Source organism: Suillus plorans (genome assembly GCF_016647745.1).
Source record: "Suillus plorans strain S12 chromosome Unknown HD556scaffold_9, whole genome shotgun sequence".
In the NCBI taxonomy this organism is placed as follows: Eukaryota; Fungi; Basidiomycota; class Agaricomycetes; order Boletales; family Suillaceae; genus Suillus; species Suillus plorans.
In genome coordinates, this window is record NW_024537393.1 from 344134 (window position 1) to 368417 (window position 24284).

The 24284-nt window shown below is 49.0% G+C and overlaps 11 protein-coding genes and 1 non-coding gene across 12 annotated transcripts; 6 read left to right on the forward strand and 6 right to left on the reverse strand.

Annotated features, from left to right (window-relative positions):
* Positions 1 to 813: 813 nt before the first annotated feature.
* On the reverse strand, positions 814 to 886 carry HD556DRAFT_t37. Its single transcript has one exon. It is a non-coding gene; the product is annotated as a tRNA-Thr (tRNA).
* Positions 887 to 899: 13 nt separating this feature from the next.
* Positions 900 to 1801, reverse strand: HD556DRAFT_1342181 (uncharacterized protein). Its single transcript, XM_041302138.1, has 5 exons — positions 1657 to 1801; positions 1493 to 1610; positions 1382 to 1442; positions 1206 to 1326; positions 900 to 1152 (listed from the first exon to the last, which is right to left on the reverse strand). Exons 1-5 carry the CDS (start codon positions 1683 to 1685, stop codon positions 1032 to 1034), a joined length of 450 nt encoding a protein of 149 aa, XP_041164272.1. The 5' UTR covers positions 1686 to 1801; the 3' UTR covers positions 900 to 1031.
* Positions 1802 to 2000: 199 nt separating this feature from the next.
* Positions 2001 to 4230, reverse strand: HD556DRAFT_1342184 (uncharacterized protein). Its single transcript, XM_041302139.1, has 4 exons — positions 3738 to 4230; positions 3538 to 3637; positions 2678 to 3487; positions 2001 to 2616 (listed from the first exon to the last, which is right to left on the reverse strand). The coding sequence occupies exons 1-4, from the start codon at positions 4125 to 4127 to the stop codon at positions 2111 to 2113; spliced, it is 1806 nt and encodes a 601-aa protein (XP_041164273.1). The 5' UTR covers positions 4128 to 4230; the 3' UTR covers positions 2001 to 2110.
* A 137-nt stretch (positions 4231 to 4367) lies between these two features.
* HD556DRAFT_1342186 (uncharacterized protein) lies at positions 4368 to 5432 on the forward strand. The gene is made up of 4 exons (XM_041302140.1): positions 4368 to 4614; positions 4673 to 4826; positions 4889 to 5057; positions 5115 to 5432. The coding sequence occupies exons 1-4, from the start codon at positions 4429 to 4431 to the stop codon at positions 5308 to 5310; spliced, it is 705 nt and encodes a 234-aa protein (XP_041164274.1). The 5' UTR covers positions 4368 to 4428; the 3' UTR covers positions 5311 to 5432.
* Positions 5433 to 7658: 2226 nt separating this feature from the next.
* Positions 7659 to 9014, forward strand: HD556DRAFT_1342208 (uncharacterized protein). Its single transcript, XM_041302141.1, has one exon. The coding sequence runs from the start codon at positions 7719 to 7721 to the stop codon at positions 8532 to 8534; it is 816 nt and encodes a 271-aa protein (XP_041164275.1). The 5' UTR covers positions 7659 to 7718; the 3' UTR covers positions 8535 to 9014.
* Positions 9015 to 9125: 111 nt separating this feature from the next.
* Positions 9126 to 11407, forward strand: HD556DRAFT_1342223 (P-loop containing nucleoside triphosphate hydrolase protein). Its single transcript, XM_041302142.1, has 7 exons — positions 9126 to 9633; positions 9863 to 10026; positions 10081 to 10183; positions 10254 to 10367; positions 10422 to 10598; positions 10653 to 10733; positions 10792 to 11407. The coding sequence occupies exons 1-7, from the start codon at positions 9465 to 9467 to the stop codon at positions 11274 to 11276; spliced, it is 1293 nt and encodes a 430-aa protein (XP_041164276.1). The 5' UTR covers positions 9126 to 9464; the 3' UTR covers positions 11277 to 11407.
* HD556DRAFT_1342236 (DNA-directed RNA polymerase) lies at positions 11408 to 12459 on the reverse strand. The gene is made up of 5 exons (XM_041302143.1): positions 12364 to 12459; positions 12104 to 12212; positions 11977 to 12034; positions 11835 to 11924; positions 11408 to 11776 (listed from the first exon to the last, which is right to left on the reverse strand). The coding sequence occupies exons 3-5, from the start codon at positions 12027 to 12029 to the stop codon at positions 11491 to 11493; spliced, it is 429 nt and encodes a 142-aa protein (XP_041164277.1). The 5' UTR covers positions 12030 to 12034; positions 12104 to 12212; positions 12364 to 12459; the 3' UTR covers positions 11408 to 11490.
* HD556DRAFT_1342242 (ribosomal protein L18e/L15P) lies at positions 12460 to 13402 on the forward strand. Its single transcript, XM_041302144.1, has 5 exons — positions 12460 to 12526; positions 12696 to 12823; positions 12880 to 13098; positions 13148 to 13201; positions 13254 to 13402. Exons 2-5 carry the CDS (start codon positions 12699 to 12701, stop codon positions 13297 to 13299), a joined length of 444 nt encoding a protein of 147 aa, XP_041164278.1. The 5' UTR covers positions 12460 to 12526; positions 12696 to 12698; the 3' UTR covers positions 13300 to 13402.
* A 117-nt stretch (positions 13403 to 13519) lies between these two features.
* On the forward strand, positions 13520 to 15830 carry HD556DRAFT_1342246 (uncharacterized protein). Its single transcript, XM_041302145.1, has 5 exons — positions 13520 to 13588; positions 13649 to 13953; positions 14005 to 14766; positions 14817 to 15243; positions 15299 to 15830. The coding sequence occupies exons 1-5, from the start codon at positions 13567 to 13569 to the stop codon at positions 15601 to 15603; spliced, it is 1821 nt and encodes a 606-aa protein (XP_041164279.1). The 5' UTR covers positions 13520 to 13566; the 3' UTR covers positions 15604 to 15830.
* Positions 15831 to 15889: 59 nt separating this feature from the next.
* On the reverse strand, positions 15890 to 18789 carry HD556DRAFT_1305071 (uncharacterized protein; the record flags this gene model as incomplete). Its single annotated transcript, XM_041299741.1, has 3 exons — positions 15890 to 16524; positions 16576 to 17830; positions 17878 to 18789. 3 exons carry the CDS (start codon positions 18787 to 18789, stop codon positions 15890 to 15892), a joined length of 2802 nt encoding a protein of 933 aa, XP_041164280.1.
* A 538-nt stretch (positions 18790 to 19327) lies between these two features.
* Positions 19328 to 20898, forward strand: HD556DRAFT_1230308 (uncharacterized protein; the record flags this gene model as incomplete). The annotated part of the gene is made up of 5 exons (XM_041297341.1): positions 19328 to 19612; positions 19665 to 19855; positions 19909 to 20238; positions 20293 to 20318; positions 20372 to 20898. 5 exons carry the CDS (start codon positions 19328 to 19330, stop codon positions 20896 to 20898), a joined length of 1359 nt encoding a protein of 452 aa, XP_041164281.1.
* Positions 20899 to 21631: 733 nt separating this feature from the next.
* On the reverse strand, positions 21632 to 23542 carry HD556DRAFT_1230320 (major facilitator superfamily domain-containing protein; the record flags this gene model as incomplete). The annotated part of the gene is made up of 12 exons (XM_041297343.1): positions 21632 to 21746; positions 21867 to 21902; positions 21949 to 22006; positions 22057 to 22249; positions 22302 to 22398; positions 22457 to 22809; positions 22857 to 22950; positions 23002 to 23079; positions 23150 to 23198; positions 23242 to 23282; positions 23331 to 23357; positions 23418 to 23542. 12 exons carry the CDS (start codon positions 23540 to 23542, stop codon positions 21632 to 21634), a joined length of 1266 nt encoding a protein of 421 aa, XP_041164282.1.
* Positions 23543 to 24284: the final 742 nt, after the last annotated feature.

A 24284-nucleotide genomic window follows, 5' to 3' on the forward strand; every position in this document is an offset into this window, starting at 1 on the left:
TGTCGAGATATGTCAGTGCAGTTTTTGTTCCGAAGCTCTCACAAGTCTGACAAGTGGTATAGGGCAACGACTTCTGATACCAACTGCTCATCGTCTACCCTTCGCTGCGTTTTAGCACTCGACCTCAAAATATGCCACGATCAGTACCGCTCAAGCCCCGGCGTTGGAATTTCAACTTATTTCCAAGAGAAAAATCCACGCATTGTCGAAGTAGCAGCCGGCTGCAAGAAAATATAAGCGGCTTCCATCGCTCCTTTTTGATATGGTGGAAATTAATACATTTGCAAAGAATTTCTGTTTCTCCTCCCACCGCAACAGAATTGGCCCGCGCAGCAGCAGCTGCATACGAGTTGCATTGAGGCTGGTAGTTCGATGCAAGGAGCTGTGTCGGGAACACAAGTGTCTCAAGAACATCCGATGTAACGGGAAGGACTGAAAGGGGAACCGAGGCCAGACCTCTATAGCGGGAGGCTACGGCTTTCTCTATCCAGGACTGACTACGACACAAGCGCAGGACTACCGACCACGGACACCGACGGAAACGCATCCAGGTCAATCTTAGGCTGCGTCAGGGATACAAGTGTTTCAAGGACACCCGATCACAGCGCAAGGTGCAGGTGGTGGGGTGGGAGATGTTTCTTGTGAAGCAGTGAGCTGCTGCGTATTTTTCTTTGGAGTTTCCTTTAGTCGTCGTCGTCGCATCTCACATCAGTCATGAGGCCATTAAAATAGTACTTAGTATTGTTATGTATTCCAGTGGAGAATGAAACCAAAAAGAAACTTAGCTAGGCAAGTAAATGCTGGGCTGAGAATTTCCCATTAGCCGACTTGAACGACTGACCTCGTCATTACTAGTGACGCGCTCTACCAACTGAGCTAAACGGGACACATTCCTTTGAGGCGCTCATGCAATCATATCCGCTTGGCTCTTTAATAGTGCACTATAAGTACTAAGTGTTAATGGTCGTCTCCCCAGGCAGACAGACCAAGTATTACACAAATGAAAACAGTTATTCCTTCTATGTCAGAGCCTACTGCATGGCTCCTCTCACTGCTCCTGCGTAATGTAACGTTGCTTGCCACCACACCACCATCCCAAGTCCCAGCAGACCGTGAAATGTACCCCATACAACCTCAGGTGTAAGATTCACGCTATAAGGTGGTCATTCGAATCACCTTGGGAGAACAAGTAAAAGAACACGCACGACTCTAAGAAGGGGCCTAGGGTATGAGGAATGAACCTGGGAGTCTGAAACAGAATGGTTGATACTACGCTGTGGTAAACGCAGAATCCTATTGCGAGTGCACGCTTTCCGGGAAGAAATTCTGGTTGGGAAACGTTATTCGCTTCATATTTCTTGAAGCAGCGCGCGGATGATACCTGGTAAAGGATATGCCAGGAAAGCGGTAATGCAGGATCCAGTGACCAACGCGGAATACAACTGGGTGGTGTGAATAGCTATACGCGTGATGTATCTTGAGATAGGCAAACCTTTAACATGACTACCGTGGTGTTGTTCATCTGTAGAAAGGGAAGGCTCTGTGGGGACCAGAACGCCTGGAGGGCCAGCGGTGCCTCCAACGCGATATGCAGCAAGAATACAGCAGATCTACTGAATGTCAAACGCATCTTTGGTATAACGGAGCCTTACTCACAACGGGCTACGTGCAGCGTGCACAGACATGATGAATCTGAGAGTGACAACTAGTCCTGTGAAGTGGGACTGAGCAGATGGTAAACTTCCCACTTAAGTTCGTTACGTAAGCAAGGTTGGCTTATCTGCTTGGTGCCTGAACTGAGAGACGCTTGGAGTTAACATGCATGGCTCAAAGTTACAAACCCACGACTGAGGCGGGTCTTTCCGAAGGATTTTCGCGGTCAATCACCTTGTTTTAATTTAGCAAGGTCGCCGATCAAAGAAATAGTCTCCTGCCTGCAAAAGGATTATATTCCCCGAGGATAGGCTGCACACCTGACTTATAAGTAGTTTGATTGATATTCCAGCCGATAGTCCACTCGATTAAACCTTTGTTCAGAAACAATAACTATACTATACATATTTTGACAAGGGAATTAGTTGGCATAGACCAGCAGCCTACCCTTCACCCTTCACTCTTCACCATCGTCTGCATCGTCCCCCTCCGCAACGGCACCTAGTGACGATTGGCGGAAAGTCGAATAAGCTTCAATGGCATCCAGATCCTGTTCTAGATCTATGTGTTCCCCTCCAGCAGCATCTCCAGCAATAGCACGCAGTCTCAATACTTCTTTCCTCAGATTCTCTATTTCGCTATCTCGACGCTCTACCCGACCTTTGAGCGTTCGAATAAAATCGTTCCCGCATCTGAGCAGCTGCAGCTTGCTGACAGCTTTATTTGGACCATCCCCACCAGCTTTTGGTGGTCCTCTGGGGGGTAAAGCACCCGGAAGGATCGGTTCATCAGGAAAGTTCTCATCGGAAGGCAGCGGAACTGGTGGGAGCAAAATACGCAAATCGTCATATGCAGTCTTCAGCGAATCACGGCGTTTTTGTTCGGCGTCCTTGTGCGACTTGCGATTAGGAACAGGAGGTGAGAGTGCAGAAGAGCCCGCATTTACGGATGATGGCGTGCCAGCTGTTAACACGAACAGAATTTCACACCCAACATTTCGACAAAATTTAGAACAAGAGCGCACCTGGTAAGATCGGCTTAGGACCAGGATTGATGAACGGCAGTGTGCCCTTCCTGAGTCCTTTGGTTGGTGCACTGTTATCAGGCGCTATCCTGGCCCTAGCTGGTTCTTTTACCCTATCAGCTTTCTGGGATGTGGGTGCTGCGGCAGTAGTGAGACTACTGCTAATACCCAGACGGCCAAGATTCATTATGCTTGCGGGAGTGACCGGAGTCATTGGCGATGTCGCTTCAGGAGTGCTCGGTGCTGCAGAATTGGAAGGAGATTGGCGCGGTCCTGGAGGCGCGGGGGGCGGCATCGACAAGTCGACAGGTGACGGTGAATCTGTCTCCATGATGGTGCTATTCCTGCGGGATTTGGTGGAGCGTAGAAGAGGGGTATTTGTGGCGCTCTTGGCATGCCTAATGGATTGTCTCGCTGTTGACGCCGGGGAAGCCGTGGAGGGTCCCCGCTTTCGCACCGCACGCGCCGCATCTTCTGCACTTGGGGATATCGTGCGCTTATTTGGGGAACGTTGGTTATGGTATGCCTCAAGCCAGGGGCTCGTCAACGGAGAAATGTCAATGTCAAGGTCTGGAGGTGGTACGGGAGGGCTCATGTGATGAAATACTATGTTGGCAGGTGCAGAGCTAGAACCTGGATGGCGCGTGTCGCGAAGATATTGCGGGGAGACAGAAACGTCATGGGGAGAGGGGAGGGAAACAGGGTCAAGCGTATGGGACGAGTACACGTCCTGAGGAGGATTGGGGTATTGTGAGCCAATACGGTCGATAAACTCTGGGTTAGGCAAAGGACGGAGCTCCGTGGAAGACACTACGATGATGATGAGGGTTGAATCTGGAGGTAAACCAAAGGAATCTCACTTGGAGTCGGAAGCCCACTAAACGATGCAATCTGATCCCTTGCGGGCTCGACGCTGGTATCATGCGTATTCAGGGCTGATTGTCCACTGATAAGGGCGAGCTGATAAAGATTATACTTCAGCACGATGTTGAAATCACGCTATTGTGCATCTGCACCAGACAGAGTGGGAGCGTGTGACAGAACAGGGGTGTTGACTCACCTGCTGCTGAAAAATTTGATTCTGAATTTGATTTTGAAGCTGCTGCAGCTGGTGCAGCTGAGCAAGCTTGTACTGCTGTTCAAAAATGACCTGAGGGGTGAGGCTCGTGGAACTGGGCAAGGCCGGAAGCGACGTGCTGTCCATGCCCTGCATAGACATGAGATTGTTCATAGCCATAAGATCTAATTGTTGATTGAAAGGAGGAGGGTTGACGGTTCCGGTAAAGTTGAGCATCCCAGAATTCGATCGTTGACCATGCACAGCAGCTGCGTTCATATGAACTTCGTTCTGCTGAGAGTCATGGCCTCGTTGTTGGTCAGAGGAAGATTCCGGAAACAGGAAGGCCAAGAAGTCCTTCTGAAGGTTGTTATCTTGACGACTTGAGTCCATTTTCCTGGTGTGATACAGAAAACTTGCAAAGAGCTTTCAGGATCGTCTGTGTCACAGAGAAGGACAAAACGGCAAATTTAGGAACAGCGCTGTCTTTCCAGGACAGAGAACGAAAGCAAAAATGGAAAATCTAATCTTTCAATCACACACTAACAACCCCCCCAAATCTATTTTCATATTACATCAACCCCTCCGCTTATTATATAATACATTTTATTAGCGACTCGCGTTCTTTGTCGACGCGACTGACCTTGCACCTCCCCTAGTTTGCTATCAGCCTATCACTAGATTTTTGAATATCATGTCTGCACGAGACCGTCCTCAAGCACGTATCACTTCTTACCATGGCGCAAAGCGGAATCTTCTCGGAAACCAAGCTGGAAATGTGCCACCTGCATGGCGGGATAGCAAGGACAAGCAGAAAGAACGAGGAAGCAAGATTCTGCTCAGCAGGCTCCCTGTAGATGTTGGAGAAACAGAAGTCGAAGTGCGTGGTCATCCCAACATCCACCTGAAAAGCACAGACCACAAGCCACTGTTCATAGGAACTGTTCAAGAAGTCCATAGGTCCTTTGAAGGAGTGCTTTGTGATATACAATACACAAGGGCGCTCGAAAGGGATGGCGGTAATAACGTTCCAGCGCCCAGGGGATGCAGCCGCAGCTCGTGAGAAGTATGACGGTAAACTCATCGACGGCAGTAAGCCATTTAAACTCGCTCCTCTTGTCCATTTGGCCCGTTTATATGGATTTTGTGCCTAGGACGTCCAATAAAGATCGAAATAATTGTTGATTCGGATGATGCCGCACGGTCTACACCTACATCTGCAGTTCCTTCGCTACTAGGACGCATCGGGAATTTCGCGGGTACTCCTAAGAGTGGCCCCTTTGCTCCTCGGAGTCAAACACTGAACACAAGCGTCTCGCCCGTGTAAGATATTCTTTTTAACTAGTTTGCTGAATTTATTGATGGAATCCGATTTTTCAGGCCCCTTCAAAAAATCGTACTGTCACCGCGCACTGTTCAGACTGCTGGAACGAAAGCCGTATCAAGGCGCCGCAGGAAGGGCCCACGACGCATAAATAAGTCAAATGTTTCCAAAAAGTCAGTTGCTGAACTGGACCAGGATATAGAGGAATATAGAGCTGCCGCTGGTGGTCATAAAGAGAGCGGTGACCAGTAGTTCATGCGTCTTTCCCTGAGAAGTCTGGGCGAACATATCACCGATCCATCCCCCTATATTGTACAACTCGCTATTCGTTTGAGAGCCGGACTATAATGAGATAATTTAATTGGTTTCTCCAACCCGCCGTCCGGATTTTTTTGTGCAAGACTTTTTGAAATATTGAACACCCATCAATTAAGTCGACAATCCTGTTCGGCTACATAACTCTACTTGTTCTGTGCACCTGTGTGGAGCAGAATTTCGAGAGGACCCGCACTACGGTACCTCCTAACCTTTTCCTAGCCCCAGTTTTGTTGGATATTACGACCGTGGTCTAAATACATACCCTTTATAAATGGATCGGGAAGATGCGTCACACCGGTTTTGACATACGTATTTGAAGGCAACCCATTTGTATATTCCTTTGTGAAAGTGGTGAGGACTATGATCTGTTTTTCCCGGAAAGGTCGAACCCCCTCGGAGCTCACTAGCGCTCACATATCATCCGCTCTTGAGATTTCCGATGGGAGGTTATGCCCCGCTCCATGTGTTCCCTACAGGTGATATTAATGTGTCTTCGCACGGCATACCGGAAGGTCCCGTTGAAAAACAATACAGTGCGGTACTTACAAGTAGCAAAAATCCAGCCACAGCGCAGCAATATGTCACCTTTCGAACAGCCAGCCATCTGCCCTGAGAAAACTCATGTGAGCCAGGTGGACCCATCCCTGGATAGTGATATGTGTGTAATCAAAAAAAAAATTAAGGAGGCTGTACCACATTGAAACCGAGATCTTTGGTCTATTAATCTCGCACTCTGACAAATATTATTGTGATCCCAAGATGGATGAGAGCATACTGGGTGGCAACATCCGGCACTTCGCTGGCAGCGCCGGACACCAAGGATAGAAGCAATAGGCGGGGATGTGTTTCTACCCCGCCGTATTATCGCCACTTTCCCCTAAACCGATAATCTGTCAAGAAACGCCAGTGCCACAATAAGTAGATGTCGATAAAGTGCAAAAGCGGTCGAGACTCGTGACGAGACAATTCAATCCACATCACGTTGTCTCGAAGTGTTGTAACCCGGGGCGGTCGTCATGCAACAACTCGCTTGTTCTGGGGCCAATGACGTTTCGTCGAAATCAAAGCAAAGCAAAAACAAAAAGTGAGCCGGGCGTTGTCTTTTCAGGACCATTTAATATCCTTCATCATCGGTAAGGGTTTTGAAGGGTTTAACAGGTCAAGGAACCAGTGACCTCTGTCGCAAAAATTTCCTGCTTGATTGGTCGCAGGGAGGGCTACACCAGACTGCTGAAAACATGCCGCAAGCATATTGTTTCGCAGGATATCGCCTACGAGAGTAAACAGTATTTATTTTTAAAAAATGTGTCACCTGCACTATTGTGTTCCGCCTGAAACTCGGCAAATTCTTGTACAACACGCGAGCCGCACGCTAGCCTCGAGGCTGTGATTGGCGTCCTTCAAGATCTGTCTCATTGAATTTTAGTGAATAAGTGAAGTCGACTTACGTTCTCCAAAATGAAGGTCCACGTTCATTCACGTGTATCTGCTCCACCATGACGGAAGCAGAGAGTTGCTTAGGTATTAGGCCTCGTTGTGCCCCATAGGGAAGTACATCGTCGCGGAGTGATGGATTCTCCAAGCACACGCCATAGGCGTGTGTCAGTGCGTGATTTACGGTGGTAAAGAAGACCTACTGAAAACTACAAAGTAGGCCAGATCTAGAGCTAGTGCGTAAATTAGCGACCGTCTTAATAATTCGATTAAAAGGCGCGCTCGACAACTACGGCATGCCGCAATAACGCCGTGAGGCCCATCCGTTTGTCGTGGAGGATGCGCGGGAGGGACTCGGGATCTGGAAGGACCTTCTTTGTTCTTCGGGACTTGAATGGATCCTAACGGCGAGTGCCCGGATGCGGCGAGCCGTAGGGATATTTTTACTGGGACCACCAGTAAGCACCTATCAAGAATCAAGATGCTGTGGAAGCTCTGTTAGCAAAATCAGCACCATTCAGGGGATGTTAATTTCATCTGATTGCGATGGATAAGAGTATTATAACCAATCTTAGTTCACAATAAAGCAAGATTAGAAACATGGCGGGAGCGCAGTTCCTGGAATGTTCCCAGACCATATCAGCGTTGGACCAAAAACGTGCAAGGCTGCACAGCAGCTGCCACATCAGGCTGTTTGGTCGAGCTCAAGAGGGAAAATGACTTATATCTTTTGTTTGGGCTACTGGTCTGGCGCAGGCCGGTGACCAGGATCGTACAGAATGATCATTTTTCTAGGGACTTCCAAGGAAGCGTGGAAGGTTCCGTGATTGATATGGTTGTGGTGTGGAAGAATCAACGATGATTTGTTTGTGGGTGCTTATCCTTTTGCCGTAAGTGTACAACAAGCAATGAGAATTACTTTAAAACACGACTCCGCTGCGCCTCTCTTTTATACCTCCCCCTACTCCATGCCCCTCTCAACAACAATTCGTTTGGTTCCCCACCACCAACCAATGTTTCTGGCGCATAAGCGGCAACGCCGCACCGCTACTAGTGTCCTCGCTGGCGATTTCGATCTTCGACCTCCCCGGGATGTGCTTACTAGCCTACTCAATGGCGTAGCACCTTACAAGGAAGTTGAGAAAGAGGAAGAGACGCGTAGAACAAAAAAGAAAGAGAAGAGGGAACGTCTGAAGGAGAAACAAAGGACAAAAGCGACCCCCAAGGTTCCAGAGAAACCTATCAAAGTGGAGAGTGCCACTGCACCTCCACCTGCGCCCATCGTAGCTATCCAATCAATCAGTGCCCCTGCCGTGCAGACCTCTTCTTTCTGGCGTGCCCGCGGGACGAGTCACCGACCTACTATACACATTGCGACCATGCAGCGCTCTGTATCCGTTACACCGCCCCCAATGGCATCTTCCCCACAGACTACCCCCGGACCGTCAGTTTCTTCGGCTACATCACGTACATCATCGAAGCGCCCCCGCACGCCTGCAGATGACTACCCCGATTCTGATGCCTTCATCCATTACAGAAGCGCTCCACAACCACGGAAAAAAAGAATTGCTGTGAAGAAGGGCTGGAAGGGCTGGGTGGAGGGTTCGCCAGCGCCGTCCGAGAAGCTCATCAATCTAGATGCAGTTCCTGTGCTACAGGAGAGACGCACACGCAGTGGCAAAAGTTTCGACGCAATAGGTGTTGGAAAGGATGGTTGGGTATAAATGGTCTGATATTTCACCGCCTTCCTTGCCGCTGTAAAATATGATCTGATGGGCGTTCTACAGCTCCTTACACACAGCATCATACCCCTGCCCTTCTCATCGCGATGCCTTTTGAAATCACACTGATACCAGCCCACGGGTCGGAAGGATTTCGTCCGAATTGCAACTTACCCCCTTTGGTATATTCCCCACCATCTTAACTGGTTCCTTACACCTCTATTTCGCTCATCTCAATAACTATAGCTACAGTATATGCACACATATATCAATTTTGGTCCTAGTTCTGTATTTGTTGTACCGCCTGGTTTTAACACTCAATCTTGTCGTCTTCCGTTGTTTGGTCGGGTGTCATGGTGTTGGCTTTCTTTATCTCGCTACCAGCCTTTCTGGGTATTCTTTGCTAAATATATGTATGTATGATGACCGATTTTGATGTCGGCCGATGAATGAAATTCCTAATAATCTGGGATTTTGCTTTCATGGTATCCAGTTTGCGAGCAGCATCGTATCCACAACTTGAACGGATGTCTCATGCAAGGAACTGCCCGATCCAAACTGGGTCTCCCTGCAATCGCGGAAGTTTCGTCAATATTTGCACTCACCAGTCGTAGTGATTGATTGTGCCGAGATGCCGGAGGCTTTAGAATTCAATAAAACCAAACAACCATGTTCATTCTAAGCAGTGTATGTACTTCGGTAATCTTTTTGTCACAAACCAACATCACACAACTGGAAGATCATAACAGCTAGTTCAATAGGACAACTCTCATTATAGGCGTTGCGTTGCTTATCCTGCATTCCAATTGTCTCAGGCTACCGCGGAGCCCGCTTCCCTCCATTTTCCCGGACCATACTCCGGTCAGAAGCCATCAGCCCGTTTTGCTGCCGACTGAATTCACAGTATTGTATCTAATTAACGGTTAACTCAAAATGATGTCTGTCATGTCATTTCCTGCACTTCCATCCCCACCGTCATGGTTCCCTGGGCACATGAACCGATTCACGAAGCAGCTTCCAGCACTGCTGTCCCGTACAGATGTTGTCCTGGAGCTCAGAGACTCTCGTCTGCCTCTCACTAGCATCAACAACAATCTAGAAGGTAAGGTTATCTCCTCCGGCCTACCTATTATTCGGTCCCGGTGCGTAGCCGTTTTGAGAAAGAAAAACATTATCTTGGTCTAGTTCCAGTTCCACCCTATAATTGCTTCCGCTGTCACCTATGTGACTATTTTCTTATCCAGAACTTCCTCCGTTCTTGCCCCGTTCTGGAATCACCCTATTTTACGACGGGTAGCATTATCGGCCCTGATACATTCTATTTTTGACAGGTGCTATCAACAAATGGAGGGCCGAGCGGGGCCACCACTCCACCCATGTCGCTCCTATTTCTCCCACTACATCTAGGAATTCGTCCCTAGGATATGGTGGCCCAATCTGCGAACGTATCGTGGTCTTAAACAAGCGTGACTTCGTCCCTGAATGGGGTGTCGAGGTAATTTCTTGCCTCCCCTGTTCATCGTGCTGTCTCATTCCCCTTTGAACGCAGCCCTTTAAGAGAGCCATGAAAACAAAATTTCCTGATCAAACGGTGCATTTTGCTTCTTGTAATAAACCGCGAGACATAAGATCCCTGAGCGAGATGCTCATAAGTATGTGGCTGATTTCCTCGACATGTCTACCGTGTTTTTCTTGGCGCAATGGAGCTGACGAAAAATGTAGATATAGCCAAGAGGAACCCTCATGCAACTGAGATGAATGTCCTGGTGATTGGCATGCCTAATGTTGGCAAATCAACATTATTGAACTCCCTTCGCAATATGGGTATCCCAGGTCGTGAGTTTCAATCATACATTGGCCCATCAAAATGAGTTAAGCACATACACGCAGGGACGCCAAAGGCACTACAAACATCTGCACAGCCTGGCCATACACGCGCCATCTCTACCCGGCTTAAGCTCTCAGAAGATCCGCTCGTATATTCATATGATTCGCCCGGTGTAATGCTACCATTTCTTGGGAGAGGTGATCGGGGTGCAGAGCGAGGAGTCAAGCTTGCCCTCATAGGTAAAATGTATTCTATCACCGGTGCACTTTTGGCTGAAACATACTTCACCGCAGCCGGCATTAAAGAGAGCTTATATGACATCGAAGCGCTTGTTGCATACTTGCTGTATAGGCTGAACGTGCTAAATCCTATTTGTGTGTCTGCTCTGCTGTACTGTCACTACCTTGCGGTTCTGACACGTTAGACATATAGCGCCAGCATACTTGACACTTCTCCCGCCTGGTTCACGTCCATTTACAGATGCAGAAGATTTTTTGGAGCAACTTGCGATGCGGCTTAATATGCTGTTACGAGGGGGCGAGAAGGATACCGTGAGAGCAGCGAAGTGGTTCGTAGAATGGTGGCGCAATGAAGGCGGTCTTGTATCTGCTTCGGTTCCAGAAAAGCTTCCGACGGGGTCGGATGGATTTCATGCACCGTTACTGCGACGTGGATGGGGTTTCGATTTCGAATGGACGGTGGACGCGTCTATAAATTCTACCGGCGGAGATTTTGAAACGACGGTGCAGATGAAAATGGAAGAGTGCATAGATGAATCAATCAGGGCAGCGAGCGAGGACGAGCGGTCAGGAGTTGGGATTAGTACAACCCAAGAGAGGAAACGTAGCTGGCAGGAGAAGCAGTCCATGCGTGCTGCGAAATCCAAGGCGAAGTTTGCTGCACGTAAAGCTGTATAATTATCCACGGTGTTTTCTACGGCACCCTACATTGCTTATGGTTTATTTGTAACCATATATTGTGTTTAGCTGCGCACAATGACAACGCACCCAAATATCACTGCAGACACGTTGCCGCGGTGATCCGCGTGGTTCGGGGTGCAAAACTCGGTATACCCAACAAAGGCGATATTATATACACATGTACGACTACGACGTGACAGGTATGTGTATCCTAAAAATCCAAATAATCCTTCCCTGTCCCCCAGTTCTGCGCACTTGCGCCCGTCGTGCCATATGGGTCCTCCGGCACATTACCCTCAGTCGTCTTGAAGGAGAACTCTCGCTTGAACTTTGCCTCAAGCGAAGATATTGTGGCAATGAGTTTCGTACAGGCTTGCTCCAGGACAGCTTGCGGCGTCATGGTCCCATCCGTCTGAATTTTCAACAGGAAATAGGGATGTAGTGGATGAGGTACTTTGTATCCGGCAAAAAGCACTTGAGGCATCGAAAGAACTTGTCTGGAAGACAATTCACACACTCCAGGAGGTAGAACACGGGTGCTTAGTAGAGACGTACGCGCGAATCATGTTACCCAACGTGTGGTCTTGCTTCACGATCTTGAAAGTGGCTGCATTGGGTATTTTGGTGTCTTCAGTGACTTCGACACTGTGACCCATCTGTCAAGCGTCTGCTTTAAGATGCAATTGCAGAAACGCACGGTTTCTCGCCGTCTTCGAGGACAAAGAGCTCAAATCTGTTTGGCGCGTTCATAATGGCTGTAAGGAAGCACCGTGGAGACTCGTATAAGCTCGCAGTGGCGAGGGAGAGACACGGTAGTCACGAACATCGTTCAATTCAACACAGTATGCGATGACAATTATCACGTAGAGCCCTGCTTTTTTCTCCTATGCTCGCACTTACTATCACTGTCTTGGCCAGCAAACGTGTGTATATCTGGAGTAGAGGTCGTCAGAACCTCGAAACAAGCGCAAAAAGTATCAGGAAACGAATTGTGTCCATAAGAAAGATTTTTCTTAGACATTACATCAATACATAGATAGTACCAAAGACCACCATTCGCGTGCTGATTGATGATGAAACTCACCCCAAGGATATGCTACAACGCCCTGAAAAGATTAAGGCCGTGAAGGTGGTACAGGTAGGGGTTTGGCGCAAAGCCGACTTTTGAAACTCCGCTATAACTGCCGACAGTCCTGCATCGAGAAACTTAGCGGCAAGGTCACCGATATCAACACTCGCGCCTCAAGGTCAGTTCATGCTCGTTTATTACGCCCCGTTTATCCAGCAGGAGATTATACGCGACCGGAGCTGTCGAATGGAGGTGTCGTGGTGCTGAGAGACGATGTCTTGCTGCTGGATGCATGGGGCCCGACTTGGATGCATCAGATTATTGATATTGGATGCTTGGTTTTGCAGAAAATGCCGACCCATCTCTCGAAGACTCGCAAGCACCGTGGCCACGTCTCTGCCGGTCATGGTCGTGTTGGAAAGCACCGTAAACATCCCGGAGGTCGCGGTCTCGCTGGTGGTCAGCACCACCACCGGTGTGTTTGATTTGATATCAGGCTATTTGCAGCGAATTAAATTTGATCACCCTCAGCACCAACTTCGATAAGTACCATCCTGGTTACTTCGGTAAAGTTGGTATGCGCCACTACCATTTGACCCGCAACGCACAATGGCGGCCTATCATTAACGTTGATAAACTATGGGCGCTTGTGCCTGAAGCGGAAAAGCAAGGGTTGACGGAGGACTCTGAGGTTGTTCCTGTCATTGACACCCTCCAACATGGCTATGGAAAGGTGCTTGGTAATGGACAGTGAGTCGTGATCTACTTTGATCTCGTATAAATTCTGACTTTGAAGTAGACTGCCCAAGCTTCCTTTTATCGTCAAGGCACGTTTTGTCTCGCAGAAAGCAGAGTATGTTGAACGCATTCCCTCATTCCTGAGAGTATACTCACGCAGTGCACAGAGCTAAAATTAAGGAGGCTGGCGGTGTCGTGTCGCTAGTGGCATAGGCTCCGAGTCCCATCATCATTGTTTTTTTTCTTTTACCTATCACACACCATGATACTATTATGACATGCTGCAATAAGAACGCCCATGCCTGAAACATGATAATTAATTGTGAATGGTGAAGTTGTACATGAAGATTGAAGCCAAAAGTTTGAAAGGATAGCTAGAGCAGACGAATTTAGAATGATGGTCGGTATGAGCATCGGCTTTTTCCCACAGTAGGAGGAAGTTGCCTACATGCTGCGCTTCTTCATCCTAAACCCACGAGGATGGCTTCCATCTCTACTTGGTGTAAGAATTGAAACCCTGCCAATCCATTTCTATCCCTATTAATCATATAGCGCCTTGTAGATCACAATCAGTATTCAACTTGGAATCGCACTCGTCGTCTTCACGCTACTCCTTTCCTAGCTCGCACCGATACCCACACATCTCGTACTGCTACCTCCATGGCTCGCACAAATACACAAGATGCCGTCATCATCAACATGGGCGACAATTCATCCAAGAAGGAGAAGAAACAGGAGACCCTCTTCGGGCCCAACATTGGCGTCGTCGGCTCTACACCCCAGTGGGCTCAATCCTTGGGACAAAAGACTCCCGCAGACAACGTCTCTTCAAATATCATCCAGAACTGGATTACAAGGAGCAAAGAGGTGCTTCAAGCATTGTCCGATGTCCCGTCTTATGTACTGACTCATGCACAGCCTTCACAGCCAACGACTACTCTCCAGGCGTTGGTTAATCTCAAGCGGCCCACACTCCGCTTATGTCCTTTGATCATCTCATCGGGAGATGATTCGGACCAAGTCGATTCTCACCATAACCATGGTTTGGAATTCGAATACGATTGCGACGCAGCCAAGTGTCGCATAAACGTTAGTGTGGTGCTACCTGCAGACCACCCCTATGCAGAGACCATAGATAGCACAGGCTACTCGTGCATCTCCGTTTTCGAATCCATCGTTGACGGTGGTTTTGGTAAAGTATTGCATCTAGATGAAGGTGCAACCCTCGAATTAGGAAGGTTTGAGCACAAACATACCGAAGCAGAGACCGCCTCTTCCCAGATTACCGGGGTTCCCGAGTCGTCCCGAGCAGCAGATAGTGTTGACTCCTCCGCTCCTGCTAGTGGTAGGAACGACCGTGTCCGGAAACGCTTTACGGGATTCAATTTCCGGAAGCGCTCCACTAGCACGTCTGTATCAGGACCGGCGCTTGCCGTTGTTGATGCAGAAGTATCTGCACCCACAGTTGAAGGGAGTGAAGAGAAAGGGGACAAAGAAGAGGTGAAGGATGGCGTTCGAGTCACTATCCGGTTATCAGCGTTGGACGAGGACGGTACCGACCTGTCTGTAGTCAACGAGCAGATAACATACCTCCACGTCGTCCGTTTTGGCACTACGCCCGATGATGAAAAAGAAGACACCAGGTCCTGGGTCGTCAAGGTTGTGAAACGTGAAGCCACAGTGCGTTTCGTATTTGGTCACTCTATACTTTTTTATTTTATGATTCGTAGATTGGACCTCACACGTTCCACTTGCACGAGATCTATGGTCTTTCCTCTCAGTCTACTTCATCCTCTCAACCACATGCGGCTTCTTCCACATCGGACGCACATACTTACCCGCCCACGTCTGCATCCGCAGCGCCTATACACGAGGATGAACCGTCATCTGAGTGTTTACTATGCCTTTCTTCCCCACGTGAGGTTATTCTACTCCCTTGCCGCCACCTCGTCGCATGCAAGGAATGTGCCATTAATATGGTCGAATTCGGTGCTGGCGGCAATATTATCCACACTGAAGAAACCACAACTGCACCCGCAGGTGGTGAGGCTTCAGCTACAGAAGGCTCTGCTCCAGCTCCAGTACCCACCATGATCGCTCAGAACATACGGAGAAAGCGAAAGGCAAAAGGCTGGTTTTGCCCCGTCTGCCGTCGACGTAAGCTGCATATATCTTACTTGCCTCTCGCCTGACATATCGTGCACATATCCAGCTTACACCTCGCTTTTACGGATTTCAACGACACCTCCGACGAAGGATATATCCGACGATGAACATCGTGCGTCCATCGATGAGCACGAGCATGAGGACGACGAACATGAGCACGAACACGAACATGAACGTGAGGATGAACACGACGACGACCCTCTGGCAACCGCGCCGCCGGCACCTGGCGGTATGTTCAATAGCATCCGTTCAGGCCTCATGCGTCTGAGCGTGGCGCGTTCTGACGGCGAACATACCGCCGAGGCCACAGAAAGTGAGCACCCTGCAGAGGTGCCCGCGTCAATTGTTTAGAGTCCCACGGCTTGTCCAGTATTATATGTGATGTGTAGGCTGATCTAGGACTTCATATGATTTTGGTCGTGTTTGTGGCTGGCTGGCTATCTCCGAACACTCATTATTGTTTTTACTCTGATTACTCGTATAGTTTATGTGTAGTTTCATTTCACTCTAGGATCTTTCTTGTACCGATACCGTATTCTAACTTATCGGATGTAAAATGACATAACCTGTATACGAATCGTCTGATATTCTCGTCGAATAAGGACAGGGGGTGACATAGTGTGCAAGTCTCGCCGCGTCACACCACAAGCCGCTCCGTAAACGCCCCAGTCACAGCAACAGGTGACTGCAAAGCATCCAACGCCCACTCCTCCCTCAGCCACCTACACACCATCCTAAAACTAGACAACGACCCCTTCTCTTGCACAAGCAGGATCGCGCAGGTGAATCCGCTCCCTAACGACGGCTTCCCAAACCCGTATCGAAACGTAGGCGACATCGGTCCTGAAGCATGATACATGGGTAATCGTGGACTAGCAGGGGTGGGGGACCGTGGAGATGACGAGGACGAAGATGACGAGAACTCGACACGGAACCGAACTTGTTTCTGTATGACCGATCCTGACATCGTGTCCATAAGGTCGTTCATACGACATCGGAGAACCCCGTGCCCATCCGTCTCCTCAAGGCCGACGATGACGCCAAAGTGCTCGAGAATGCGAACGGTCTCGTTGCGCGTGGCGTACAGCGTATCCGTCGAACAGAGCACGTAGGTGTGTGCTTTCCAGTTGAAGAGGTTGGAAAACCAGCCTTTGACTTCGCCGACAGGGGAGGCGAGGATAGAGGGCATGACAGGTGAGGGGATCTGGAGTGGCGAGCCGAGGATGGAACGCTTGGATGGGTGAACTTGTGGGTGAAAATCAAGCGCGGGGGCTGGTAAGATGTTGATATTTAAGTGCAACAGAGAAAAAGAAAAACCCTTACGTCGTGCCTTTTTGTCCTTTTCTTTCATGACCTCACGAGCACCATAGACACTGTTGCGCAACTCGCGACCGACACGTCCCTCGTTGAGCTTACCACCAAACAGCCCACCACGGGCCTGCATGATTTCGCTGCCCTCCCGGTAAGGCTGTCGGAAGTTATGATGGTCGTGATTCTCCTTATTGGCTCCACTGGAGAATCGGTCATACTCATAATCGACCATAGGGCCATTCAACGGGGCATATCCATGACGGTTAACGAATGTCTCACTGTATCCTCGAGTCGGAGAATGGAAAGCCTGCTCCTGATTGTGCCCCTGCGCCACAGTGTGCCACGCAGAAAGAACGTTCACCCAATCCGGATCAGAGCCCGTCGCAGGCTGCATATCGACTTCTATCGAGTTTGCTGAAACTTGTTCGTTCGCAACAGCGGAGACTGGAATAGGAGCTCGGATAATACAAGGGTTGAGGGCGGGGTGTGCAGGAGCGCCAGGAAAACGAGACCCCATTGGCGGTGTGCTTGGAACGGTCAGAGGCTGGAACATTTGCTGGTTGTGAGCGTGATAACTGTGCTGGTCCTGATTCGCTCGAGGATAGAGAAGGGAGACGGTTGATGCACGCGTCCTGTATTGGGGCTCGGGGTGGGCATTCACAGGATCAGCGATGGTATGGCCAACTCTCATGCTCTTATGACGTATGGGGACCTCACGGGCTGGAGAGGACATAGGTCGGACACGAGGTGGCCTGGGTCCAATCGGGGACGGGGGTCGGGCGCGTAAAGCCCCATCAAGGAAAGGAGACGCCAGACCAGCTTGCTGTGGTGATGGTGTGCGGGACGGAGGAGGAGGCGCATCCCGAATACTCTGCAGACGTAAAGAATGCGCATCTGCATCGACGCTTCTCTTTGGAGGGGGGGACATGTATTGTTTTGTAATAACCTTCATGCCAGGAGACACAGGCGTCTCGCCTACATCGAGAATAATACCGTGATCTTTCAAAGTTTGCTCGCGGTAGTGTTGCAACAAGAAATAGAATGCCTTAGCCAATGTGCCTTCGCCTGGTGAGCTCAAGAGGTCGGCTTTGATCATTTCGATGTCGCCATGTCTTCCCCAGATGACGCGAAGAGATTCCAAAAGATCAGGGTCGATACGGGCCGCTGACGGGAGGGGAAGAGCTAATTCAACGACAGAGGGAGCTGGAACATAGACAATCCCGGGAGTTGGTTTGTTGAACCAGGGGTGAGCCATTATCTCGGGAATCTGAGAGCGTTTGATAATGTTGGAAATAATAAAGAACTACCGCTTACCGTAATACGACGGTTAACATCTACTACCAGCATGCGAGTTAAGAGGTCTTTTGCCTGAGGATCGATGTAGGCTGGAATGTCGTACTTGCCCGCCTTCACTTTAGAAAGAAGAATCCTGACATTCTTGTCGTCGAATGGAAGCCTGCCGGTAAGTAACGCGAAGAGGATAACGCCGCAGCTCCAGATATCGGTGGCATTGCCTCTGTATTTCAGACCGTTGACAATCTCCGGGCTTGCGTAGTGAGGACTTCCACAGCTAGTCTCGAGCTGTAGGGCAGGAGGGGCAAAGGCGGCCATGCCCCAATCGGCCAGTTTAATGAGTGGCGGTTTTAGTGAGTGAATCAAGATATTTTCGGGTTTAAGATCACGATGAATGATAGAGAAAGTGTGAGCATAGTTAAGTCCATAAACGATTTGCTTGAAAAAGGAGAGAGCCTCTAGAGGAGGGAGCCTTCCGCGGTTGACAAGAAAGTCAAAGAGCTCGCCACCTTCTACGTACTCGAGGACGAGGTAAAGTTCCTTCTCGCCTTCAAATACATCATAGATACGGAGGATGTTTGGGTGGTTCATGAGCTTCATCATGATAATTTCTCTGTCGATACCCAACCGCTGCTTTTCTGATTTTGCTTGCTGTGTGGCAAGGGAAGCACGGGAGTTGACTAGTGGTTGAAGGGGAAGAATTTTGACTGCGGCGAGTTGGCCGGTACGACGGTGCTTTGCGATGCGGACGCGACCGCTTGCACCTTTGCCGACGCACTCGCCGATGATCCACTGACCGATATACCTCGGATCTTCTGGAAACTCGAAGGCGCCGTGACCTGCAGCAGCCTTTTCTTTCTGCCAGCGAGTTCCTAGATGAGCGGTATACTTGATGGGGGGTGCACGAGGGGGTTGGTCGACTATCGAAGTCATTATAGTGGGTATCTGTGGGTTTGATTAACGGTTAAAAATATAAAGATGAATAGTGGCCCGAGTAGAGAAGGGTGTGTAGAATGCACTGGTACAGCGTGTAGTGTTGTGGGCGAGAGGAAGCAAGAAGTTACCAGCAAGGCTCTAGCGTCGATCTCGAGAAGGTGATGCGTGGGAATTAAGATAACCTTAATATGGTGTATTATCTGTAATGCTCGTTGTATTAGTGGTTAAAATACTTAGTAGACATTATCATAGCAAGGTCAGTGCAAAACTGGAGGCCGTGCATGTCATGCGTGACAGCGATTAAGTGAGCTAATCGTAATTTCGGACAGCGAGCGCTTATATTGTTGGTTCACTGGTTACGACAGGCTGTGGCGTGTCGGGCTCTCCACACCGCTTCCGAGTATTAACTAAAATACGCTCTGCGTCCACCGTTGCAAGTCCCTCTCGCCTCTACGAATGAACCCAGCAGTTTGAAATTGCTTCACAAAGTCTGATAACAGATTTTTGAGGTCACGACTTGGTCATGACGTCGACAATGCACCGATATCTCGTTGCTTCGCAACTGGCTTTCTCTTTCTTTCCTCTTGTCTCCAGTTACACTTGGTCCTTTACTACCACACCTCAGCAATGCGCCACCTTATCCCTACAAATATCTGGCTCTGGCTCTCCTCCATACAGTGTTCTAGTCATACCATATGGCCCCACACCTCTCCCCAATAACACAGAGGTCCGCACCATCGTGTATCAACAGTTTGATGGTAGCTCCACTAGCACCAGCTTCCAACTCAAATACCCGTCCACATCCCAGTTCGTCGCCGTGGTGAGTATCTTCACTTTTGACGCGTCTCGTCCATAAGCTCACAAGTATGTAGGTCAGCGATAGCACTGGTTTTGGATCTGGCGGGACTAGCGTTGCTGGTTATGTGATGAGCAGTACCGACAACAGTTGCTTTAACCCAAATACAACCGTCATGCCAGATTTTCCATTCAACATATACCCCACCAACCAGGTCGTACAATGCAATGCAAGTAGATTGTGGTGGGACCCTACACAAGTCGAAGGGTGCGCTTTTTTCTCCCTTCTACCAACCTCCTTCAAACAACATGCCTCAACAGCACTCCATCCTTTCAAGGTGTCATCCCTGGTGGACAATCCTTTTCAATTCCCGAAGGCTCGATAACACAGGTATCTGACGAGGGCACTGGGTTTAGCTGGATACCCTCTGTCCGCGAAGGCACCACCCTCATGATAGTTGCCGGGGACGACCGTGGGCTAGGTACAGGAGGAAGTGGGCTGTATACCGTCGCACAAGGCATATATCCAAACAGCTCGTGTTTAACCACCACCTCGCCCTCATCCACTATCGGTTCTCCCGCAGGTGGTACATACCCAACTAGCCCCAGCAGTACAAACACCACTAGTGGCACTAGCGGCAGCAGCAGCAGGTAGGCCATGTTGTTCACCACCTGGATGGCTATTTTTAACCATCTCCACCACAGCAAAACCAATGTCGGGGCAATAGTTGGTAAGCTCGTTTTTTCACATCCGCTCCTTGAACATTCGTCTCACGCACTGTAGGCGGCATTATCGGTGGCCTTGCTGCACTCGTCATCCTTGCGCTCGCAGGGTTTTACTTTATCCGTCGTAGAACCGCCACCAAGGTCACTAAGGAACGTCCCGTCGACCTCTTTCAAGGTGATCCAGAAGACGATCATGATCTAGCACCTGGTGAACTCGGGAATTACTACCGTCCCGAACCCTTCCTCGCCACTGAGCCAGAAGAAACATCTCCTATGGTTGGACGTGAAGAGGGCAGAGCTGGCACAGCTATGTCTGGCTCACGTTACGGCACCTCGGACCGTAGACAGTCTACGTTCGGGAGTTTCAGCGATATGCGATCTGCAACGCCTGATTATGAAATGGGTATCACTGGTGGTACAATCCCAAGCAGCTCTCGCAAATCTCCTACGCCAAGACAGCTCCGGCCTATTAACATCATTCAGCACGACGACGCAGGTACCGCAGACGAGCAGGCCGAGGGCCAGCCAGACACCGTCGAGCTTCCCCCTGCATATACTAATATTCGAAAACCAATCACAAATTGATTTATTCATTTTAAAAATGCATTTACTCACATTTCTAACGAGTCTTCTCTCTTTCCTTCACACTTTACATAGGTCGAAAGCCGTCGTTCATAATTCTTTGCATGTCCCTTGTTATCATTCACCTGCGTACTTGTCTCCCCGTCAAAAATTATATCACCTACGTTCATCATGTCTTATATCAGCTTCCGTCGCGATGTGGCCCAGCGGCTCCACTCGGACTCTCAGGGACTCTAGTATCGTAGCTTCATCTTCACGTACGCGGACGTATGTTGCAATATCATACCATGTAGTTCCGTTTCCCATGATCACTTCCTCGGTCGCCTTAGTATTGTGGAATCAAATCTTATATATGCGGATATCTATATATAAAACTAGGACGTGTCATTGTAGTGAAGTGACGTCGATGTAACTTCGTGACGCACCATCCGGACGGATGCAAGCGCCACTAGTACTAGCATCGTCGATCGAAAACAGACTCATATATTGGCTATTCATACTATAACTTTGTCCTACGTTATACAGCTCGCGGATCACCGCGTCCGAACGTTGTTAATATTCGGTATATAAATATAGAGATTCTCTCTCATGTACAACGCTAAATACATGCTCGGGTGACACAAATCAGACATCAGCTTCCTTGAAGCAAACACTTGGACTTTCGACGCATCTCCAAGATCAATTGCATAGATACGAACATGATGCAGCCGCCAGTAGCGACGCTCTAGACGGTGTATTAGCCAAAGACCAGCAGTGGAGCTTGACATGGTTCGCTCACCCCAGCAAAGATAACAGCCTTCCACCAGATGTAATGTGACGTCAAGAACGTTCCACAAATCGGTGCACCTAAGCTGAACGTGAGTGACGGTCGAGAAAAGGCACGCAGCGCACGTGCCCAGGAGTGATCCAATGCCTGTGAATAGTGAATACGTGTCAAGACTCAGGGTGTCGCCAAATATAGACCCACAGACTTACCAGCTATTGCAAACGCTATCCCTATCCGTGCACTTGAGTAGTGTCAGAGAGATTCAAAGGCAAGTGTCAAATAGTTACCCAATATGTGATATTTCAGGAGTCAGAATAGATATCACCGGGCCCATCATCGCTACAACTGGGGTCGAAACTTGGTGAGTGTCAGAGGAGCATCATGAACCTACGCACCACCTCCGGAAAAAAAACCATAGCTTGCGGCTATCACAGCTACACTGGCGGCCGAGTGTAAGTCAATCATTGCAAATAGTACGGCGGAGGATATTAATGAAGAGCCAATGATCGTGTTTGGGATGCCCACGTAGGCAGAGACAAAACCCATAGTAAGTCTTCCAATGAAAGAACCAGAACTAAAAATTGTGAGCTGTCGGACTCGTAAGCAGTTCTTGATTATTTGAGTAGTCTCTGATACGCACTGAATAAAATGAAAATCCTTGACTTAGACCATGCAGGGTGGAATCTAACTGAAGATAAAAGGCTTCGAAGAAGTATCCAAATTCAAAAGCAGCCATCCTAACCAGTGAAAGTAACTTTAATGTTCATATCATCGAGTATTGCAAAGCTTGCGCACCCTACACAAGCACACATGTAAGCGCCATCTCTCGACGAGTTTCGCAGAACGCGGGTGTAGCTGACGGCCTTTGATTGCGGTGGAAGCCTTGTTCGCAGCAAGAGATTTGCGATAAAAAGCAGGCCGCCATTCAGGGCCGCGCTTGCACGGACACCATTTGCAAAGCCAAGTCTTCCATTGATAAGATTGTTGAGCATGACGGGGTGCAAGATCGCACCCAGTGACGACCCCGCAACGACAATTCCCATCGCAACAGCTCTGCGTCGCTGGAAGTGATGCGATACTATGGCGATGGACGGAACATTTGTGAGGCCTATTGCAATACCGAGACCGATACCTTGGGAAAGGAATATCTGCATACACAACAATACGGTCAACGAAGCCGCGCTTTAACAGAAACAAGACTTGCTTGATAATACCCATCTGGTTTCGTTAGGGACAACATAAAGAGGAAGAAGCATTGAAGGAGACAGCCGATTTTCATCACAGGGTAACTGGAAATATATGATCAGGGACATCTTTATGCGGACTTCTTGCACACATACAATGCGCCCTGGTCGACCATCCTTCCTGACACGATACCAACTGATAATATCAAGAACGCATTGACACTTCCTATCCAGCTACACGGCGGTAGAAGTCAGAAACACTAGCAGCTAAGAAACGGCCTAGGTAGATCCAGAGCTTACTAACGCGATTGCAGATGGTGTGGAATTGGTTAGGTATGTTTGAGTGTAAAAGTCTGCATATCGTGGTTGTCAGTCCGTCCAAGTAAGATAATTCACAAATATGCTTTCCCTGGAAGACACCGTAAGCGCTGATATATCTGGAACGTGTTAGTAGTTGGGGCCCATAGATGCCGAGTGGAACTTACCCGAAGCCACAGAATTGAATCAAGAAACTTAACAGTCGCGGTTGATGGTGAGTATGCAGTGATTGATAGGTGGACAGATGCACTTACGAGCCCAGCACTGTGCCCCAAGCTTCAAAACCACCTTCGGGCAAACCTAGTGCATCCGAGAGGTCGACAAGGCTGGGATTTCCAGCGTCTTTGACGAGTTGCGAGACGTTTTCGGGAGCCTGCATTGCAGTTTCATCACCGGGGAAAGGCGTGGACATGGACAATAGAGGCTGATTGAACGATGGATGGGGCATACATACTATCATACAATGGAGTTTAAATATGAAGTTGACTCGGAGCAACCAGGAGGCTTGTACATGATAGCGGGCGGCGTTATACTGTCTTCGTCCCTTGACCCTAGACTCGTGACTAGTCCGGCGTACGTCTTTGAGAGGGAGAGTCGATTTATCTGAGTCCGCGATAGTAGTATAAGCCAGGATGCTTCTAAATTGTCCTGAGCCTCGTTCCACGTAGTACATAAACGGACACGCCTGGGAGTTGATTCTGCGGCTAGTGTCGGAAAGAGATCAGGGATCGGGGTCCGTGTTGTCCTATTTTACTTGATTATTGCCATATAGATGCAGGATCAAATCGTGTTGGATAGTGCCAGGAGGGTGCAACGTTGTGACAGCGCAACTCGATTCGAATAGACCCTAGGACCACGAACTGTGAAACATAATGAACATCTACACCAGAAAATACTCGTACCGTCTCTATCCACTCGCCATATGTTTCTCGAGGTTCCACAGCGCATCGTCCCGTGGTCCTCGACTAGTGTTGTGGGCAGCACTCCGGGACCCACAGGCAGAACCGTGGGAGGATGTAGTACTACATAGCATAATAGCATGGAGGCACTTCAAGTTTTTGAAACTGGAACATGGTTTTGCCAGTTCTGCCGAGATCTGAAAGTTGAAAATCCAAAAACGA

Excerpts from the sequence above, each read along its gene's own strand:
- HD556DRAFT_1342181 (XM_041302138.1), bottom strand. The coding sequence starts at position 1,685 with ATGTCTGTGCACGCTGCACGTAGCCCGTT. Across the intron at positions 1,611-1,656 it reads CACGCTGCACGTAGCCCGTT|ATCTGCTGTATTCTTGCTGC; the intron begins GTGAGTAAGGCT and ends GACATTCAGTAG. Across the intron at positions 1,153-1,205 it reads CTAGGCCCCTTCTTAGAGTC|CGTGAATCTTACACCTGAGG; the intron begins GTGCGTGTTCTT and ends ACCACCTTATAG.
- HD556DRAFT_1342184 (XM_041302139.1), bottom strand. The coding sequence starts at position 4,127 with ATGGACTCAAGTCGTCAAGATAACAACCTTCAGAAGGACTTCTTGGCC. Across the intron at positions 3,638-3,737 it reads ATCAAATTTTTCAGCAGCAG|CTCGCCCTTATCAGTGGACA; the intron begins GTGAGTCAACAC and ends AATCTTTATCAG. Across the intron at positions 2,617-2,677 it reads TCCTAAGCCGATCTTACCAG|CTGGCACGCCATCATCCGTA; the intron begins GTGCGCTCTTGT and ends TCGTGTTAACAG.
- HD556DRAFT_1342186 (XM_041302140.1), top strand. The coding sequence starts at position 4,429 with ATGTCTGCACGAGACCGTCCTCAAGCACGTATCACTTCTTACCATGGC. Across the intron at positions 4,615-4,672 it reads TTGGAGAAACAGAAGTCGAA|GAACTGTTCAAGAAGTCCAT; the intron begins GTGCGTGGTCAT and ends CACTGTTCATAG. Across the intron at positions 4,827-4,888 it reads CGGTAAACTCATCGACGGCA|GACGTCCAATAAAGATCGAA; the intron begins GTAAGCCATTTA and ends TTTTGTGCCTAG.
- HD556DRAFT_1342208 (XM_041302141.1), top strand. The coding sequence starts at position 7,719 with ATGAGAATTACTTTAAAACACGACTCCGCTGCGCCTCTCTTTTATACC.
- HD556DRAFT_1342223 (XM_041302142.1), top strand. The coding sequence starts at position 9,465 with ATGATGTCTGTCATGTCATTTCCTGCACTTCCATCCCCACCGTCATGG. Across the intron at positions 10,027-10,080 it reads TCCCTGAATGGGGTGTCGAG|CCCTTTAAGAGAGCCATGAA; the intron begins GTAATTTCTTGC and ends CTTTGAACGCAG. Across the intron at positions 10,368-10,421 it reads CAATATGGGTATCCCAGGTC|GGACGCCAAAGGCACTACAA; the intron begins GTGAGTTTCAAT and ends ACATACACGCAG.
- HD556DRAFT_1342236 (XM_041302143.1), bottom strand. The coding sequence starts at position 12,029 with ATGAACGCGCCAAACAGATTTGAGCTCTTTGTCCTCGAAGACGGCGAG. Across the intron at positions 11,925-11,976 it reads CTCGAAGACGGCGAGAAACC|TGTCGAAGTCACTGAAGACA; the intron begins GTGCGTTTCTGC and ends GATGGGTCACAG. Across the intron at positions 11,777-11,834 it reads TTGGGTAACATGATTCGCGC|ACAAGTTCTTTCGATGCCTC; the intron begins GTACGTCTCTAC and ends ATTGTCTTCCAG.
- HD556DRAFT_1342242 (XM_041302144.1), top strand. The coding sequence starts at position 12,699 with ATGCCGACCCATCTCTCGAAGACTCGCAAGCACCGTGGCCACGTCTCT. Across the intron at positions 12,824-12,879 it reads GGTGGTCAGCACCACCACCG|CACCAACTTCGATAAGTACC; the intron begins GTGTGTTTGATT and ends GATCACCCTCAG. Across the intron at positions 13,202-13,253 it reads TTTGTCTCGCAGAAAGCAGA|AGCTAAAATTAAGGAGGCTG; the intron begins GTATGTTGAACG and ends CGCAGTGCACAG.
- HD556DRAFT_1342246 (XM_041302145.1), top strand. The coding sequence starts at position 13,567 with ATGGCTTCCATCTCTACTTGGT. Across the intron at positions 13,589-13,648 it reads GGCTTCCATCTCTACTTGGT|ATCACAATCAGTATTCAACT; the intron begins GTAAGAATTGAA and ends AGCGCCTTGTAG. Across the intron at positions 13,954-14,004 it reads GGATTACAAGGAGCAAAGAG|CCTTCACAGCCAACGACTAC; the intron begins GTGCTTCAAGCA and ends ACTCATGCACAG.